Genomic DNA, 18,061 nt, shown 5'->3' with positions numbered 1-18,061 from the left:
GCGTGTCGGGGGAGGGGCGGGGCAGCGGTGGTCAGGTGACACAACAACAACCTGCGAACCCCTGAAGTGGACTCACCTGGCGTTAGAGAACAAACGACGCTGTTGCCGATGGGCTCAGAGGCAGGAAGTGAGACGTCTTCGGGAAAGCGAAAAAAAAAAAAAAAAAAATTAGAACGGGTAGAAACATGAAAAAAAACAAATAAAGCTTTTTCATCGCTTTCAGACAAACACAGCCCTGTTGTACCAAAAACAATGATCGCCCTGAACCACGATCGTTATTTTTGTTTTGCTGAGTTTCTGAAGGCAACGCAGCTGTGACGTATTACCACCTCATAACATCTTTTCTTTTTACGAGACGCTTGTTGACAAACCTCTCACTCCGCTGTGCGTTAGCGCTCATTTTAAAGGCCCTTTCGGCCAAACGCGAGCTTCTCAACAACTCCGGGCCGAGGAGAGCTAATTGCTCCACAATATTTACCACATTTTTTGTTGTTTTCTTTTTTCTCAACCCCCCCCCCCAAAAAAAAAAAAAAAATGTTTGGCTCCTTACCGGAGCGTGTTGTCGGCCAAGTGCAAGTGGTGTTAACCAACTCACTTTTACGACTTGAAACGTTTGCCAGCTGTGGCGAGAAAACAGGGACGCATTCCAGCGAGAGTTGAGGGGAAAAGAAAAATGCAAAGTCTAACGTGAACGGCGACGACAACAACAACAACAACAACTTGTCTTGTCTTGGCAACCGCAATCGCTGCACTGCTGGGCTGCAGAGCAACTGCGGTGGTGGCGGCGGCGGCGGCGTGTGAGGTTGCGAAACGGGCGAGAGCCCGGGCGCGTAATCCAGCCGTTTGCACGGGCTGAGCCGGCGTGATGGATGCGTCTGGACGAGGCCGACCTCAAAGTCGTTCATTGAAAATTGAGACAGTGTTGAGATGATGTTATTGATTTCCTCACACGCTGGCGACGCGCAACACACGCAAAGACCCTCGTGTGTGTGTAGGGTTGGGGGTGGCTGGGTCAATGAAGGATAGAGGAAATGGAGCAGGTCGAGGAGGTAAGCGTGGTGGTGGTGGTGTTGGCGGGGGATCAGGAGACGAAGGCAGGAAGTTGATGGATGGATATCAGCTGGATTTCAAATGCTTGGAAGGTGAGAAAATAATTAAATAAAAAAAAATAAAAAGGCCAAGAGAGAATAAACCCCCGAAACCTTTGGCCGATCGTAAAGCCGGACGCGGCTTAGAAGAAAGAACCTGAACCCCCGAAACCTGCGCGTTTGGCATTGATCAGGCGGCGGCTTTGGCGAGCGAAGGCCCCCACCCCCGCCATCTCCGACCACCTCCTCCGCCTCCCCCACCCACTGGCTGTTTCAGAAGTCAACACAAAGCTACAAACCCTGCGAGGCCTCAGACCGATCAATAGAGGTGGGAACGGCGATGGTGCTGCATTCGGGGGGGGGGGGGGGGGGGGGCGCCTCTGAGATCTCTGATCTGCCTCCCGCCGCCGTCACGCCGCCCTCCCTTTGTTGAGCACACAAACACGCAGGCACACAAGGACAAACAGCGCGCGTGTGTGTGTTTGTGTGTGTGTCTCGGCTGTCTCGGCTAAGTTCATAAAGGTTGTTTGTGGGCCGCAGTGAGCCGCCGTCTAATCAATAGCTCGCCTCTCCCTCCTCGTCTTTGCGAGCCACTTCCTGCAGTTCCTCTCCTTGCCAACCCCCACCACCCCACACACACACACACACACACGCACACGGCCCCCCATCCGTCCCCACCCACCCACTCCGTTGAGCAACTGCTATTCCCAGGAACAATTACAATCCGGCTTGGAACAAGAGTGAGATAATGAAAACATTTTGTGGAAACAGACAAACAAAAATAAGCCAAATGAGTTTGTGTCATGCAGAGTAATGCTTCTTTTTGTTTGTTGGTTTTCTTTGTTTTAGTCCTAGTCGCTCTGATCCAACGTTGTTCTTTCACCTTTTCATGTCTCGCCTGTAAGCAAATAAAAGACAGCCAGTCTCGTGTTCTTCAGCAGTTGATAATGACAGGTTTCATGGCTGGAAATGCAAATTGGTTTTTGACTAACTACCGTGCTCATTTTTTTTTTTTGTTGGTTTTGTGAAAAAGAAGATGTGTCAGTGAACCGTCCATCTTTCTGCTGGCTTCGTTCTTGGATTCATGCACATGTTCAAACACGCAGTTCTTGATAAAAGCCACTGGTGATGTCTCTGATACCTTGTCATGTTTATTTAAGCTAGTGTTTTCCTCCTCTTCCAAAGAAAGGGGAAGTAACTTGTTTTTATAGCAATGAGAAGTTTTCTCAAGAGTTTTACTTCAGATGAGCAATGGTGCATGGCTTGCTTAAACCTGTACTTAAACACACTCACCTGAAAAGCAAGCTGGGCAGGCCCAAATGTAAACACTATAGGTTGAACAAACAAAGAGTGGCTTTATATTGTGTGCTGCTGGCACGCCAAAGCTTTAGGTCTCCTCTTGGCCAACCAACCAACCAACCAACCAACCTGAAAAGACATAAAATGGTATTTATGGACAGAGCGCACAGCTGGTTACGAATGGTGCCCTAAAGTTTTCCCAGGGGAGCGATGGGGGGGTGGTGGTGGGGGGGCAGTTTGGTGACCAGAGGGAATCAGCAGAGATTGAGCATCCACGGCAGAAGTGACCCCAGTCAGGGCGCTAAGTGGGAGCCGGGCAGGAAGGCGCTGTGTTTGATTCAGGGCTTATTGGTGTTGAGGCCAGCTTGGTCCAAATTACCACTTGGCCGTTGCCCCCCCCCGCCATCTGTGTAATAGTGGACCTTTTCAACCCAAAATGAATGACAGAATGGCCCTGTCACCACTTCTGGTGCGTGGAAACATGAGGGGAGAAATAAAAACCACTGCCATGGCGTTTTTTTGTTTTAGATTGATGGTCGGCGGGTGGAAGGCCGTTCTCAAAACCCTTTCTAAACATTTTTTTATCTACAGCCGCGCGACGCTGCAGCTTATTGCCTTTGTTCCGTTTTATCGCCATTGTCGTTGATTACTCTATGCACTCGCTGGAGGTGCTCGTGCTTTCTATCAATGTCAGGCGTATACGGTCATCCTTTACTGGTCTTGGTTCATCTGTAAAAGCATCGTTTTGAAAAAGAATCAACCTCTTCCTGAACTTGAAGGACCTGAAAGAAGACTCCAGGATGGGGAATTTGGTCAGAAAACATTGCTGGTGTGAAGATGGAAGCTCAGGCCCAACCAACCAGCTAAAACTGCCTCTGAACGTGATGAAGAAGCATTTGAGACCTCAACTGTAAGATGCTATAGAAGAAGAGATTAGTATAGACCAGGCATGGGCAAACTACAGCCCGGCGGCCATATGTGGCCCATTAAGCTTTTTGATCTGGCCCGGCAAAGTTGAAGAAATTATATTCATAGTATAACTAATAAAATAGCTGTATTTTATCATTTTTTTCAGTGTTTTAAGAGTCATTTCACCAAAGAGTTAAATACTGTGGGCGACATGTTTGGTTGCATTTGTTTGTTTTCAATTGACATTAAATCACGTTTTCTATATATTCCACCACCAAAACACTCCATCCATCTGTTCTGGCCCCTCTGTCAAATTGTAGAACCCATTGTGGCCCAGTCAATAAGTTTGCCCACCCCTAGCTTAGACTCTGCACCAGCATTTTGTTTAACCATGAGGCCGATGGTGTGTGGTCAATGTTGCAAGTTTCGACAGCCTGCTGGCCAATCTGTAGCAAGTATCATCAGCTGAACAAAAGTCTCATCCAATCACCTTCAGAGTTTTGCCTCAAACTTCCGAACCGCCTTTTTGCTGAGGATGTGAAAAGTCAGGAATTCTTTTCTTTTTTGCGTGGGAAAAATTCCTGGAGTTCTACAAACCTTTTCAATCCCACGCACTGTTCATAAAAAAACGGCAACAAATCATGTTACCTTTCGCAAATGACCTCTCAAAGCTGCCTGAGCCTGCTGTTTATTCAAATTTCAAAGCTTCGAGCCCTCGCACCTGGGTGTGTGCAGAGTGAGCTCAGCACAAAGCCATTTGCTGGCACACAGCTGATCTGAAAACATTACGTGACTCAGGCTCCCACACTGCGAGCTGCAGCCCTCCAGGGAAAACATTCCTCCGGGTTACTATGGAGGGAAACTTATGTGGGAAACGAGGGTTCGATTGAAGCAGGTGATACGACCTGTGCTTGTCTCGACCTGATCCTCAACACAAACAGCCACAGGTTAGTGAGTAAACACCTGAGGGCGGCTGTAAAAGCTGCTCCCAGCAGATGACACCGCATCCAATTTTCTGCCTCGTGAAAGTCAAATATTGAATAAATCAGGCTAATGAAGACCGCGACAATCTGCAAAGCACTGGATCAATGACGGCTCGATGAATTGTTGTCAATGTTGAAAATGTTTTCGCCACTGTTGATTTTTTCCCGTCAACTTTCCCCTTGATTGGTTGGTTTTAAATACATGCACAATAACAAAGCTATGTGTACAAACACAGACAAACAACTAGTCAGTTTACTCTCGCTGAGCACATGAAGAGGATGTTCTTCTCTGCCGATCCACCGTCCAGAGGTTGGACAAAGTCTCTTGATTAAAAAATGAAATGAAATTCCCCATGGAAACACACTGTTGCTTATAAAACTGAATCCCCCCCTCCCCCCCTCTTTTTCACCCGTCTTTTACAGCAAGGGTTATGCATGAATCCATTTCACCTCGGTAATTGGAACACGTTACAAAATCATGGCGGCCAGGGTCGGAAGTGATTACCAGTGCATTCCGATCGGAATGAAGAGGAAGAGGAGGAAGAGGAGCACGAAGAAGAACGGAGGATCGCGCCTGAACCAAATGATTCCAGCAGCGCGCTCACCGCATCAGTCGTCTTCAGAAAGGCGCCAACGCACAAACGGGGCCGTGACGCAGAAAATGGCATTGACACAGTTGAGCTTTATTGCTGTACAGGTACAGTAGTTATAAAACATGGGTGAGATAACCATTATGAAAGATCGCAATACGGTCGACCCCTCCCCCACCCTCCGCTTTATATTTATTTACTTTTTTGCTTTCCACGAACACGTTTTGTATGCAGGGTAAAACGTTGCGAACGTCATACAAAAAGAGAGTAATTAAATAATAATAAAAACAACAACAACAAGAACAACAAGAAGAACAACACCAACAGCAATAACAACAACAGCAACAGAATAAAACACCGTCGAGGGCAACGAGGCGCCCTCGTACCTTTAATGACAGCTATACATGGACCTGGGGGGGAGGGGCGAAGCTGATCTCGGACAGGTCACCAGCCAGAGGGCGTTTGGCCGAAAGCTGCAGTGCCTGAGGGCGCGGTCGGGGCGGGTGGGTGTGGTTGGTGTTGTGGGGGTTTGGCAGGAAGCTGCAGTGGTTCACAGTGCAGGCAGGAGAGCAGCTCATCGCGGTCGTTCCCTCAAGGGCGGTCATGCTGGGCCAAACTGCACCGACGTGCTTGAGAAGACGGCAACTAAACACAAGAAATGAACGCTCACTTCATTTTTTTTTTTTTTGTTGTTGTTGTTGTTGTTCTGTTTTGAAGAAAAGCCCACACGTCCCTGACCAGAACCCTGACCCAGACAAAGGAGCAACGGTGGGATCCTGAACGCTCCCTCGTCGACTCGGTTTTTATTGTGCCTTGATCGCAGACAGGTTGCCGTTGTCGTGACTTTTTTTCAGAGCGTTGTGCGACGCTTAATCACACTCAAACTTGGGAGAATTAAAAGCAAATGAAAATTGCCCAGTGATGCAGCATCGCTCATGCAAGGTCTGATCACTCGCGGTGCAAAATTCATCTCAACATCTCGCCCAAGCTGCTCAAGTCTTACAACTCATCCATTTTTGCGCGGAACCCAAACGAACAAACCAACGACAACATTATTTGCATTTTATACATTCAGGCTCCCTCGCTGCGGGCCGACTCCGCTGGCGTGTCGGCAGACGGATTGATTCCCGGGCGGCTAATTCGCGAGGGCCCCCGAATCAATGGGACACATTGCAGGTGATCAGCGGGAATGAGAAATCAATCGGAGTCATTGCTACCCGGAGGCAGCAGAACAATTTCAGACGCGCTCGTCGGGACCGTCGCCCGGGCGGCCCGGCCCATTACAGGAAGTCGACAACAACGTGCCACATAAATATTTGTGCAATAAACGTCCGCGTACAGCTAAAAACATTCAGCCCTGCAATGGCAGAAAGAAAACAGAACCCAGGTGGGCAGGGCGAGGGGCGGGGGAGGGGAAGGTGGTGGAGACAAGGGCATTAAATAGAAATAATTTCATAGCCATAGACAATTGATAAAAAAAGAAAATATATTCACATTATTATTATTACTTTTAATATATAAACCATTCTCTTTTCCTCATTGCATCGAACCCCAGGACAATCTTACATCATCTCAGCTTCACCATCATAGACAGTATTTATGTACAGAGCGGGGAAACCCGTAGAGCCGCTTCCATCCCGTCAGGAAGTTTGGCGGGGGGGAAAAAAAAAAGTCTTGATTTGGTGGCAGGTCAGGCGGGGGGGCAGGGCAGGGGGTTGGTTAGTGGGCGGGGAGTGGGGAGGCAGCACCTCGCGCCCTTACAAAGTCCAGGTGTTGGTCCTGCGCGCGAGGTTCCTGAGCTCTGCGCGGTGACTCCTGAACGACAGCGAACCAGCGTGAGGCCGACGGGACGCTGCGGGACTTAAGACGCTACTTTTCAAGTGTCAGGAGTTTTGTTTTCTGCTTCCCCATCCCCCTCCCCCCCCTCCGTTTCCTCACCTGCTTCTCTAACATGTTCTCCTGATCTAGTTAAAAAATTGCCAGCACTGCAGTAGCAGCCTGGGTTTGGTCATTTTTTATATGCATATATATATGTATATATATATTAATATGAATATATGAGTGCGTTTCTGTCTGTACAAGCATACGGGCTCTACTGTATACATGTGTTTTCATAGTTGGACATAGTTTGACACTTTGGCACAGAGTTCCATGCGAATACTAGGAGCTTACACCTCTCTGCCGAAGGTCTTTAACCGGAATTTTTTGCACCCCGCGTACGTGAAGCGCGAGGTGGTTTTCCAGCGGCATTGGTTTGGCGAGCACCACAGTTATTTTCTTTGTTTCCTCAGCAAAAAGAGAAATCGGCCTTGTGGCAGAAGTTCGCTCTCACGCCACAGTCTTCTCGGCAGAAGTGCGGAACAGGCTACGCTATCTCGAAATGTCAGTTGTGCGATGAGCAGCAATTGGCTGTTTGCCCGCCGAGAGCCATCGCCCTTCATCTACTAATGGTCCCCAAAACAACTCGAGGTTGAAGGTATAAAGATTTCTTGGACCTTCTGTCGGCAAAGGTTAGTGCAGTTAGTATTTTTGGCCGGAGGGTCGCGGAGCTTCGCGCTGTCGTTCACCCTGACGCTCTCGGCTCACGGTCGCTCAGGGTGGCAGCAGCCAAATGAAAAACGCGAGAGCTTCACTGAGAGCTGCGTACCTGACCGGGGTGCTGAAGTCGTGTCCCTGGTGCTCAAAAAACCAGAGGAGTCTGAAAAGGCATCGCTTCGCTTGTAAACCGTAAGTTCAAGCCCCCCATTAGCGAAGCGAGTGCATTTGCCTGTGATTTCATGTGGTTCTGCAGAAGAGGGGAGCAAATATGGGATTTGGAGGTGGGGTGGTAGGAGGTTTGGTGGGGGGGCAGTTCCATCTCGCAGCTGACAGCGGGGGCAGCACCGAGCTCGTGTATGTATGCGCTTGCTTGAGGGTTTGAAAATTTCGGATGCACATAAGAAAACGGAAAAACACAAAAGTCGAGTTCGACTTTGACTCGGGCTCGAGTTAAATCAGCACCATGTTCTCGGCGGGGGGCGCAGAGCTCTTTCCCAAGCAGCAGGACTGCAGGCCTCCCACCGATGGACATCAGTTTTGTATTTTTTCCCCCTCGAGAAATGGAAAAATAATGTGATCATCATCGTTTCCACCGTCAGTCTGTTTGAAAGTCTTTGACGGATGGAATCTCTTTTTGATATCAGCTGGGAGATCCTCCACAGTCAAGGTGGGAGGTGCGAACCTTCGGCCCATAGGTCAAGGGCTTGCGGCACCGACCTTTGACCCCTGGGCGGCGGGTTGCGTTTGCGATCGGAGGGGAAGGAGGACGTGGAGGTGAAGGAGGTCCAGATCACGGTGAGGACTTCCTGCCGGTCCAGAGCAGTGTGGGGGGGGTGGGTGGGGCCTGAGGCGGGCGGTGTTTCCAGCTGCCCCGCCCCTCACACTGCACTCGCCTCAGTCGCAGGAGCTCCCGCAGGGCGGCGTCCTCGTCCCGGCCGGACAGCCGCTGCAGCCGCTGGAACACCTGCGGCGGCGGAGGAGGAGGAGACGGAGGACCATCAGATCGGAGGGAAAGTAAGAAATAAGTTTGGACTTTATGCTAAAAGGGAAGCAATGACAAAGCCTTTTTTTTTTTTTTTTTTTAACATTCTGAATGGAGGGTTTGATTCCTGGGGCCTTTCTGTGTGGAGTTTACATGTTCTCCCTGTGTCTGCGTGGGTTCTTCCAGGTTCTCTGGCTTCTTCTCACAGTCCAAAAACATGCATGAGAGGTGAACTGAGAACTCGAAATTGTCCCTGAGTGTGAGTGCAAACAGTTGTTTGTCTGATGGACTGGCTACTTGTCCAGGGTGTCACCCTGCCTTCGCCCTATGACAGCTGGGATATGCTCCAGCAGACCTGGACCCAGGAAGAAGCCGGTCTTGAAAAAGGATGGATGGATGAATGATGAATGGAAACGATGGGACGAGCTGTGATGAGTCGCGGCTGTGGGAGGCCGCTGAGCGAGCGGCAAGCGCCGCCTACGGAAGAAGGTGAAGGATGTAAAAATAAACGCTGCCTCATCACGACTGGACGCCTCTCGAAGGCAAATAATGAAATTTTTAAAATACCACGCCGGCGCAGGAGAGACGGTTACCACCCACGCTCCAGGGCCGCGGCACTTTTCCCCCGATGAATCACCGCGATAAACAACACACCGAGGGATCTGGGTCTGGTTCTGAATCACACCCGGTGCGACAGATGATCCAGACGGAAGAAGCGGGGGATCCCGAATTAATTATTATTATTATTTTTTGACTGACACCTGTGTGAAAAACAAACAAACAGACCAAAAAAGCACGACTCATCTCTGTATTTGGTCTCAGGAAAACCTGCTGAACACATCTCAAGTATTTTCACTTTTGCTTATGTTGGAATCTTACACGTCTTTCTCCCCGGGCAACAAAATAAACTGTGCAACACTGGGAATTACGCATCAACACAACCATGAACTCACCTTTCAAGGATGCAAGCACCTTAAACAGGCATCATTTCGACACACTGAGGGCTAAATTAATAAATAAATTAATAAATTAATAAATAAATTAATGAACTTTAAGTGTCTGGTCAGAATAGCTGGATTGGCTGCGCAGGCAAAATGCTCCGTGACCTTATCCATAATTTATAGCCCTTTCCGGGGCTATTCTTTGCTCTGGCGCCGGCCCTCAACACAATCTACTGGAACAGTGGGCAAGACGGAACACCGTGTCCTTCTGCAACACCTATCATGCACGCGCACGCACGCACACATCCACACACAAAACACATACTGCAAAAGGCACGAGAAGCAGCTTTGAACAGGGCACGACTCTCAGATAAAAAGCATTTTCAGAGGGGGTGGGGGGGATTTAGGTGTTGAAGGCTAATTCCTGGAAGCGTTGTCCTTAACGGCCGTCCCGAAACGATTGGGCCGCGTCATGGCCGGCGTGTGAGGCAAACTCGCTCTCGTGTCAAGTATGCGAAAACTGGAACATCGCAGTTATGTGCGAGCGGCAGGCGTCTCATTCCGGGAGCCAAGGCCCGTGTGATAACGCCGGCCCGAAAACAATGCGGCAGCAGCAGGAATGTTGCTCCGGCTCGTGAAAGTCGAACCTCTGTCGCGCTGCAGGCTGAGGCCGCGCTCCGCATTGTTGACAGCGTCGATGATCTACTGGTGCGGTGAACCATAAACGGGCTCCTTACAACTATCGTGATGCGACATCATCGGATCCGCAGGTCGACTTTTCACTTCCTGGAATTGACTGGTTGGCTCTTAAAACAACAACATGTGCGTCAATTCCGAGATGTTCATTTCATTACAGCGCCATCAAGTGAGCAGCGTACGCAGACTTGTGTGATAATAACTCGGTAACGCGACGCTAATTAATTACACGCTAACGGAGGAGGATGGAGGAGGACAGACTCAATATCCAGAGGCTGCTGGATGTGTGCCAATTAGATCTGGATTGATTTTTTTTTTTTAAAACATGCAAAATCCTCAGCAATAAAAAGTGTTAAAATGGTCCAGCGTGTAAAATTTGGCTTGAATTAGGATTATTAAATTGGTAAAAGCTTAACATGGTGCTCATTAATACAATAATAGTACTCTAACAGCTATTTGGTTTTCCGACCCTTAGAATGATGCCCGTATATATAAGAATATACATAGAGCAATCAGGGTCTTGCTCCTAGTTAGCTTCCATCTTGCGCTGCCATTTTTTAAGGGAACCTGTTTCGTATTTAGGGCACTGTCAGGTGGGTTTCCTTAGACATTTTACACACTGGACCTTTAAAGGCATTGACTGGATATAAATAATAGAAAACACTCTCAGTTTGTCTCGTCTCCCTCCACATTGCTCAACTGGCGATGGGTAAACATTGAGTGTTCTAGATCTCTTTTTCCACGGCTCTTAAAAAGGTAAAACTTCTATTTTAGGACGCGCATTGCTGGGCGACCGTGCGCGCGCGAGCTCTTCCCTGGAAGTGATTTTCTCCGGAGCGCCGACCGCAGGATTCCAGGGAAACCGGCCTGCCGGCCATTCCGCACAGTACGGAGATGCGCTCACGCTCTGGCTTCCCGCGCTCGTTTATGTGTGGAAAAACAGAAGTGCTAATCTCTTCGCCGCCCCGTGGCTCCGTGTCGTCAGGTGTTTAGTCTACTGGTAGTAACACTCGGCGGCGGACACAAGCCAGCGCCATTGGCTCCCAACTCAGTTATGCATCCTGCTCCTCTCCCCCCCCCCCCCCCCCCACTCTCTCTCCTCCGTTTATCCCATTAGCTCTGCTAATCCTGCATAAACACAGTTTGGTATGCAGCTAATTGAAAGGCATTCGGGGTCACACGCTCGTTTTCCCAGCTTTTGAATGAACCCGGCCAGGTGACGGGACCGAGGAGGAAATCTCGCCCCCTTCCGCACCCGACCCCACCCCGGCGTGGCGTTCGTGCGCCCCTGCCGGGTTTAATATTCATCGAGGGCCGCAGCTGCAGACTCCGGCGGCGGCGGCGGAAGCGATCGTTTTCCCGCTCGTCCTTTTTTTTCCCTGCTTCTCGTGTTTTGTTGCCTCAGGCTGCCGGTAATCCTCGTTTCCTCCACGTTCAGCTGCACTTTTCCCAGCCTCGCTGAATCAACACTGACGGAGGACACACTACACCCAGCCCACATTCAAACGCAAACAACCAAAAAAGTACCCAAAAAGGGAGATGGCCTATTTCACAGCTTGAGAGTCAATTCATGGACCATTTCATGGCAGTATGTGAACCGGTCCTGAACGAATTGTTCAGAACTGGAGGGACTCGTAAGTCACTATTTTCTCGTCCTTCGTCCACCGACTCGGCCCCCGGCTGCCGCTACCTCACTAACTGCGAAGACGGGACCGAACAACGGGACAAACGCGGCTGCTATTCCGACTGCGTTTGTCTAAATATATCACGGGATTGGCTGTATTAGCCCCGTGGGAAAAGCAACGGCTCTAGTTTCTGGTTTCAACTCGGCTCCCACTTTGCCTCCCCGCCACGAGGCCGAGGTGCGAACAAACAAATCACTCAGTCGCCCCGACCCCACTTAGAAAATGAGTGAATCGTTCAGTTTCTCATTGAGTGAGTGGAGTTGGGGAGCGCAAAACGATGTCTGACTCAGTGACTCAAAAACCCTGATTCTCTTTGGTGAGCGACTCATATAAACTCAAGAGGACTAAGCATGAGTGCAACTCTTCAGTATGATATTACATAGAGTTGTGCCCTATATTGACTGCCACTTGTTGGTCTGTTGTGAGTCAAATTTTTAGTCTTTTTGAACAGTTGTCTTGTCATCTAAAATAATCACATAAACATAAAAACGAGTGATCGTGACACAAGAGAGGGACGTCCCAACATGAAAATTTGACTTGCATTTCGAAATGCCTAGTGGAACAACATGCATGGGATGGTTCATCACAGACACAGATGCAGTGAGACCAGTGCTGAACGTTCTTTTCAGCAACAAAGGGAGGTGTGGTGGTGATGGTGGTGATTTTTTTCCTCTAAATTTCTGCAGCAATGACATCATAGTCCATGAAATGAGGTCCAGGCTTCGGGTGGAGAACGTGGACGCAGCGACGGCGGCGGCGGGCGGCGGCAGAAATCAACTAAAGGACTCACCACATCCCACATACATGCAAAGAGAGGTTCGGGTGAGCCCCGCCCACCAACCCCGCCCTCCCTCACTCGCTCAGAGGGCGGCCCCCGCACCGAAGGGAGAGAAGTTGAGATGACCCCTCTGGAAGAGAAAACGCAGGGAGGGGAAGGAGAGAGACGGCAAAGCTCATTAGGAGAGAGGGGAGAGGAGGAGGGTTAGGGATGGAGAGGGAGGAGAGGAGAGGAGAGGAAAGGTCGTTTGGGGATAAAGGAGGCAGGATTCACACGCTGAGGCTGGGACGGGAAGCGTGCCGCCGCAACAGGACGTCCCAAAGAAAGACCGGCTTAGAGAGGAGCTTGAGGTGAGCCAACCCCAAATTTCAGTAATCCAGAGGATTGGAATGAGGCAATGCAGCAGCAAGCAGCAACAGCAGCAGCAGCAGCAGCTCCTTGTTGTTCTTGACTGCGTCAAGCATCTCGATCCCTTTTCATGCAGTCATCTCGCATGGAAATTGATTGCGGTGCTTTCAAAGGAGAGAGCAGCCTTGTAAAATCTACAATCAAGTGACACTGACAGCGCTGAAAATGATTTGTATGTATTTATTTTTAAAGGTCCCATATTGTGCATAATTTACCTTACCAGTAACATTTCGTTTACAGTGGCCCTGTTTCATCCAACTGCAGTCCGTTTGCACAGAGTGTAATTTGGGGAATCAGACTGAAGCAGATCACAGGGGAGAACTCGCTACTAAAAATGTATGTTTGGCTCTGCTAGAAGTGAATCGAACACAAGAAAAGAACTACATTGAAGGGGATTTTGGGTAAATAACCTAAAGAAATGGGCGTGTAATACGTTTCCCTGTCTTAGCTCGTAGATGAGTGAGGTTTTGTGTTTATATATATTGTTTGTCTTGTCTTTTCCTTCAGTATATCATGAGCACCTTGGACCACCTTGATTTGTTGTTAGTTTGTTATATATCAATGAATACAATCTGTTTGTGTATGTCATTGTGCTTTAATCCATCCTATTTAGTTTAATTGTGTTGTTGCGTCATTTAATACGTCATTATTTTAATGCGACACTTGTACATTTGTAAAAATATTTATACTTGCTAAGGACTTCTGGATGGATGCAAACTGCATTTCGTTGTTCTGTACTTGTGACATGTGCAATGACAATAAAGTTGAGTTCTATTCTATAAGTTTTAGTCTTAGTAATGCATTTGGAAGTTTATTTCGTCAGTTTTTCACTCTGCACCACGGGATCACGTGTGTGTGTGTGTGTGTGTGTGTGTGTGTGTGTGGGTGGGTGGGTGCGCTTGTGTGCAAGTCAGAGGGACAACAAATTCAATCCAGTAACCGTACACCTGTCTGCGGGACAAGAGAAAGCTCACGTGGCACAAATGATACCCGCTGTCTGTTTAACTGAGGCCACTTTTTCCCCTCCGCTTGAAACGTCAACAAACTGAAAACAAAAACACCGGCCCGGTGTGGCCTGTCTGCCCGTCGGGCGCCGCCTCAGTGTCGTGGGGGAGGTGAGGCGGGAGCGTCCTCGCGCGTGTGAGAGCGCAGGTTGCCGTATTGCGTAACGAAAGCGTTGTGAAAGCATGGTGACATAAAAACAAAACACAAAAAGCCCAACACACCTTAAGCTACCGTTGCGGAGCCGCTCGCATTAACCTTAATAGAGTCTTTATGTGCGCAGCTGTAGGCCGGCGTTTACCTGAGTGTGATGGCTGTCCATGTGTCTGTGCAAAGAGGCGGAGCTGGACGAGTTTGTCTTGCTGTGACTGTCGTCCTCCAGTGACCCTGAATGCGCAACAGTGGAAGGACAGGACAAGAAAAAAAAGAAAAGAAAAAAAAAAGAGGACAAAGCATCAAAATGAGTGAAAACAGGCGCGCGGAGCGTGAGAGACAACAACCGATTTGAATGGACTCTTTCTCTGAAAAGAGAAGAAAAGTATTCTGATCCCTCTGGGTGCAGCTGCACGCAGGTCACCTGTAATGACATTGGCTCTAATTTATTTCCCTCACTTTGTCGCGACTCTCTTTCACACTGCGCTTTGAGGGCAGATGAATGTGGGTTACTTCAAAGCACCCAAATGACAGCCATTTTCATATCTTTATAATCATTACTATTCAACCTGGACTCCAGTGGAGCAGCTTTACCCATTTTATTATCCCCCCCCCAAAAAAATAAATTCTTTAGAAAACTGCATATTTAGCCATCTGTTTGAAGCCTCCTGCAGACACTTAATTTTGCACTTTAATGTTGTTCTGCTTTCAGTGCCGTGCACTAAAACCGCCCATGTGCTCACTTTGCAGGTGGAAGGCGCGGCGTGTGGAGCAGCTGCGAGGGCAGTTTGCTGCTGTCATGGGGCCACAGTCTGACTTCATCTTTTGGAATTATGGCTGCAGCCATAAAAAGATCTGCTACACTGAGTGTGCCCCGCTCACAAAGAACATGTACACCGGGGCGCTGCAACAGAATCTATAAGTCCAATGACAGACACTTCAGCACCATGGACAGAGTGGAGCAATTAGGGCATTTTGGGACCATTTACCATAAATAAGCGATACTTCAAATGAATTAGCATCGTGCCACAGCAATGAGATTTTCTCCTTTCACTGAGAGTGTTAATTATGAATGCCCATAGTGTGCATATGGATGTCTGTGTTTTTATTCTGACATTTACATAATAAACAGCGTTTCCATCACCCCTAGAATTGTGCAAAGCCTAAATATTGCAATAAAGAACTGGCAATTGAACCGGTTAAACTTCAAAAAACCTCTCAAATATCGTAAAGAGATTTTTATGTTCCTACAGTTTTTTTTTTTTTTTTTTTTTTTTAACGGTTTTTCAGATGTATCTTCGCATTTATGCGTCACCGGACGTAACATACAGGGCTCACGTGACCAGTTCACTTCAAGTGAAAATGCCGCGTTATGTTTGGACAGAGGGCACTGGATATTTTTTCCAAGTAATCAAAGAGAAAAATATAACAACCATTCTTGATAGCTTGATAGCAACAAACAAAATCAAACAACGGGCCGACGCAGTCGTTCAGTCGGTCCCCGCTCACCGTTGGAGATCTGGTTGCCGTTCTCGATGGGGGCGGGGCTCGGGGAGTGACTGGAGTGGTTGTTGGCGTTCTTGTCCTGGAGCTGCGGAGATGGCGAGGTGGGGGCGGATCCGCTGTCCTCCCTCCCCGGCAGGTTGATGTTGGAGTTGAAGCCTGCAAAAAAAAAAGTCAAAAAAGGAGAAGGGAGTGCCAACAAATGTTTAAAAAATACACATTGTAAAAATTATAATGGTGTCATCATATTGAAAAACAACTTTGATCCATCCAGAGAAGGGAAATGTCGTGCACACATTAGTAGTGCTGTTAGCATCAGCTAATGTTAAATAGCAACAAAACATTCACATAAAAGGAGTTATTTCTTACTTTTAATTGGCTATTGTAACGTCTTAAAACAAAGATTTTCTGTCATATTTGCGAACATTTATTCATGACTTAAATTGAATAACATTGTGTTCCATTCCATATTTAATGAATTCAATGTTTTTTGAGGTATCATATTGCTGTATGCCTGCATGCAAGTGGAAAAAAAAAAACATGTAATATTTCTATTTTTTTTATTTTTTTATTTATGTTAATCTGATTGTATAATTGGAAGCATTTTCTAGGTTGCTGCTACCTGATAAGGACCAGCTGTGCCTGCAGCACTAAATATTATCAACCCAACTACTAATTAAACTCAAATCGCTGTAATGTGGCTAGTCAGGTTTGACAATTTCGGCTCGGTGTTCCGCGTAAACCCGCCCCGTGTTGCTCAAAAGTCTCTCGGCCTGCCAGGAAGGTGACTCCCCGCGAACCCGCTGCCCCTCACACGCCACGGAAATCTCAGGCGGGAAAAAGCGTCTGCGGGCGCACGCAGCATACGACGTATGGGAGTGTGAGTGGAAGTCATCAGCTGCTGTCCCCACGCTGGGAATGCGTGCCTTGCGGTCGCCCCCATGATCACAGGATGCCTAAATTTAAACCCAGCAGGCCGCGCTATAGGTCACATGTGGCGCGGCAGCCGCGGCGTTGTTGCTGAGGGATGCGGGGAAGGGAAGAGGTGAGTCACTGTCGAACCTTCCGGTTTTGCAGAAAAGGAGAAGATCCAGATGGACAGTGTCCAACGCTCAACAGCAGCTATTGGTTGGCGAGTGCAGTGCAAACGCGTGAGGCGCTGTCATTATTATTGTCATTATAATAATTATTATTATGAAAGCCCATATTTTCGGTGTGCACAGGACCAGGGCAAAACCCTTAAGCTCATCCTTGTTCCATGTGACATTGTTTTGATGGGAATAGTACTGATGAGATGATGATGAAAATAATAATACCAATAAAATAATAATCATTTGCTGCGCATACGCAAGTGTTGTAGTACTCGAGATTGGTCTTGGTCTCGAGACCACTTTTTAAAGGTCTTGGTCTCATCTCGGAGGCATTTTTACTCTTGGGTCTCGGACTGGCCGGACTCAGGATTTTGGATCAAGACCAGACAACACTCAGCCAACACTACAATGACGGATAACAGAAAAGAATCCAGCAGCTGCCGTTTTACTCTTCTTTTTTAACACCCAGAGTGACACACCCCCTTATTCCTAGTTATTAATTTATTTTTCGATTTTATGAAGCAAAGTTGTTTTTTTGTCAATGGTTCAAAATATGTCATTTTTTCTGTTTTGTTGTTATTTTTCTTTGATATATTAAGTCTTGGTCTTGTCTCAATCTCAATGCTCTTTGGTCTTGATAATGTCTTGGTCTCGGTTGGTGCGATCTTGAATAAAACGCTAGCATATGCCAAAACAAACCAGCTCCCTGCAGTTCCTCAGTGAATTCATCTGTAATGACCATTGAACCTCCACCAAGCAAAATTTGACATAACAGTCACCTTTTGGGGTTTCTTCTGCATTGTTTCATTTTCTCATACCGCTTCAGAAGGCTACGTCAACGTCGGTGTCAAAGGGGCACCCCTTTGCTGTTATTTTTCCGTTTAATGACGCAGTGTTGGAAGCGTGGGGAAGGTTATGTCCCCCAGACAGGACAGAAGAGGGGAATTCACACGTGACTTCACCGGCCAAAGTGGACGTGAAGGATGCGATGAGGTCACTTTCTATTACGGATTTCATTCTGAACAGGGCAACATTTATTTTCTGCCCAAGTATAATAAGCTGAATGTCGCGCATAGCTCCTTTGAGCATCTTTTAAGCGTGGCCTGCATGACCGTCGACATGCAGACGTATCCTCTTTCCCATTTCATGGCAGCACATCAGGCCTTTAACGGCAGAAGGTTTCCTGACGCCTGTCGCGACCACCTGCCCTCTTCCTGTGGCATTCCTGCGGTTTCCTCATTCCTGGAGATGATGAAAGGGAAAAGGAGGAGGAGGTGGTGGAGGCAGCTGCTCCTCACGGAGCAGTCTGGGATGGCAGCTGTAACCCCTGGCCACTCCCCCGGCGTCAGGTATCCTATTTGGTCATTAGCAACAGCTGAGCTGGGAGCGGAAGTAGGCCATCCTGTTAAGTCGAC

The 18,061-nt window shown here is 48.1% G+C and overlaps 1 protein-coding gene and 1 long non-coding RNA gene across 4 annotated transcripts in view; both read right to left on the bottom strand.

Annotated features, from left to right (window-relative positions):
- Window positions 1–4,941: 4,941 nt before the first annotated feature.
- LOC142882379 (uncharacterized) lies at window positions 4,942–8,013 on the bottom strand. The gene is made up of 2 exons (XR_012925781.1): window positions 7,870–8,013; window positions 4,942–5,514 (listed from the first exon to the last, which is right to left on the bottom strand). It is a non-coding gene; the product is annotated as an uncharacterized LOC142882379 (long non-coding RNA).
- Window positions 8,014–8,028: 15 nt separating this feature from the next.
- myo16 (myosin XVI) overlaps window positions 8,029–18,061 on the bottom strand; it is a 73,515-nt gene continuing 63,482 nt past the window's right edge. Inside the window, exons 33-36 of one of the 3 annotated variants that reach the window (XR_012925780.1) lie at window positions 15,562–15,714; window positions 14,201–14,286; window positions 12,516–12,619; window positions 8,235–8,371 (exon numbers count right to left, since the gene is read on the bottom strand). Coding sequence is in view for 1 of the 3 variants with exons in the window: in XM_076017095.1 (XP_075873210.1) it covers window positions 8,198–8,371; window positions 14,201–14,286; window positions 15,562–15,714 (413 nt within the window). In the remaining 2 variants the exon portion in view is untranslated. Of the gene's footprint in view, window positions 8,372–12,501; window positions 12,620–14,200; window positions 14,287–15,561; window positions 15,715–18,061 lie in introns of all 3 variants that reach the window. The other 2 variants (XR_012925779.1, XM_076017095.1) reach the window with 2 other exon arrangements.

Source organism: Nelusetta ayraudi, unplaced genomic scaffold, assembly GCF_046127955.1.
Source record: "Nelusetta ayraudi isolate G7.1 ecotype Tasmania unplaced genomic scaffold, CSIRO-AGI_Nayr_v1 ptg000259l, whole genome shotgun sequence".
NCBI lineage: Eukaryota > Metazoa > Chordata > Actinopteri > Tetraodontiformes > Monacanthidae > Nelusetta > Nelusetta ayraudi.
This window is presented reverse-complemented; position numbering and strand designations above follow the sequence as displayed.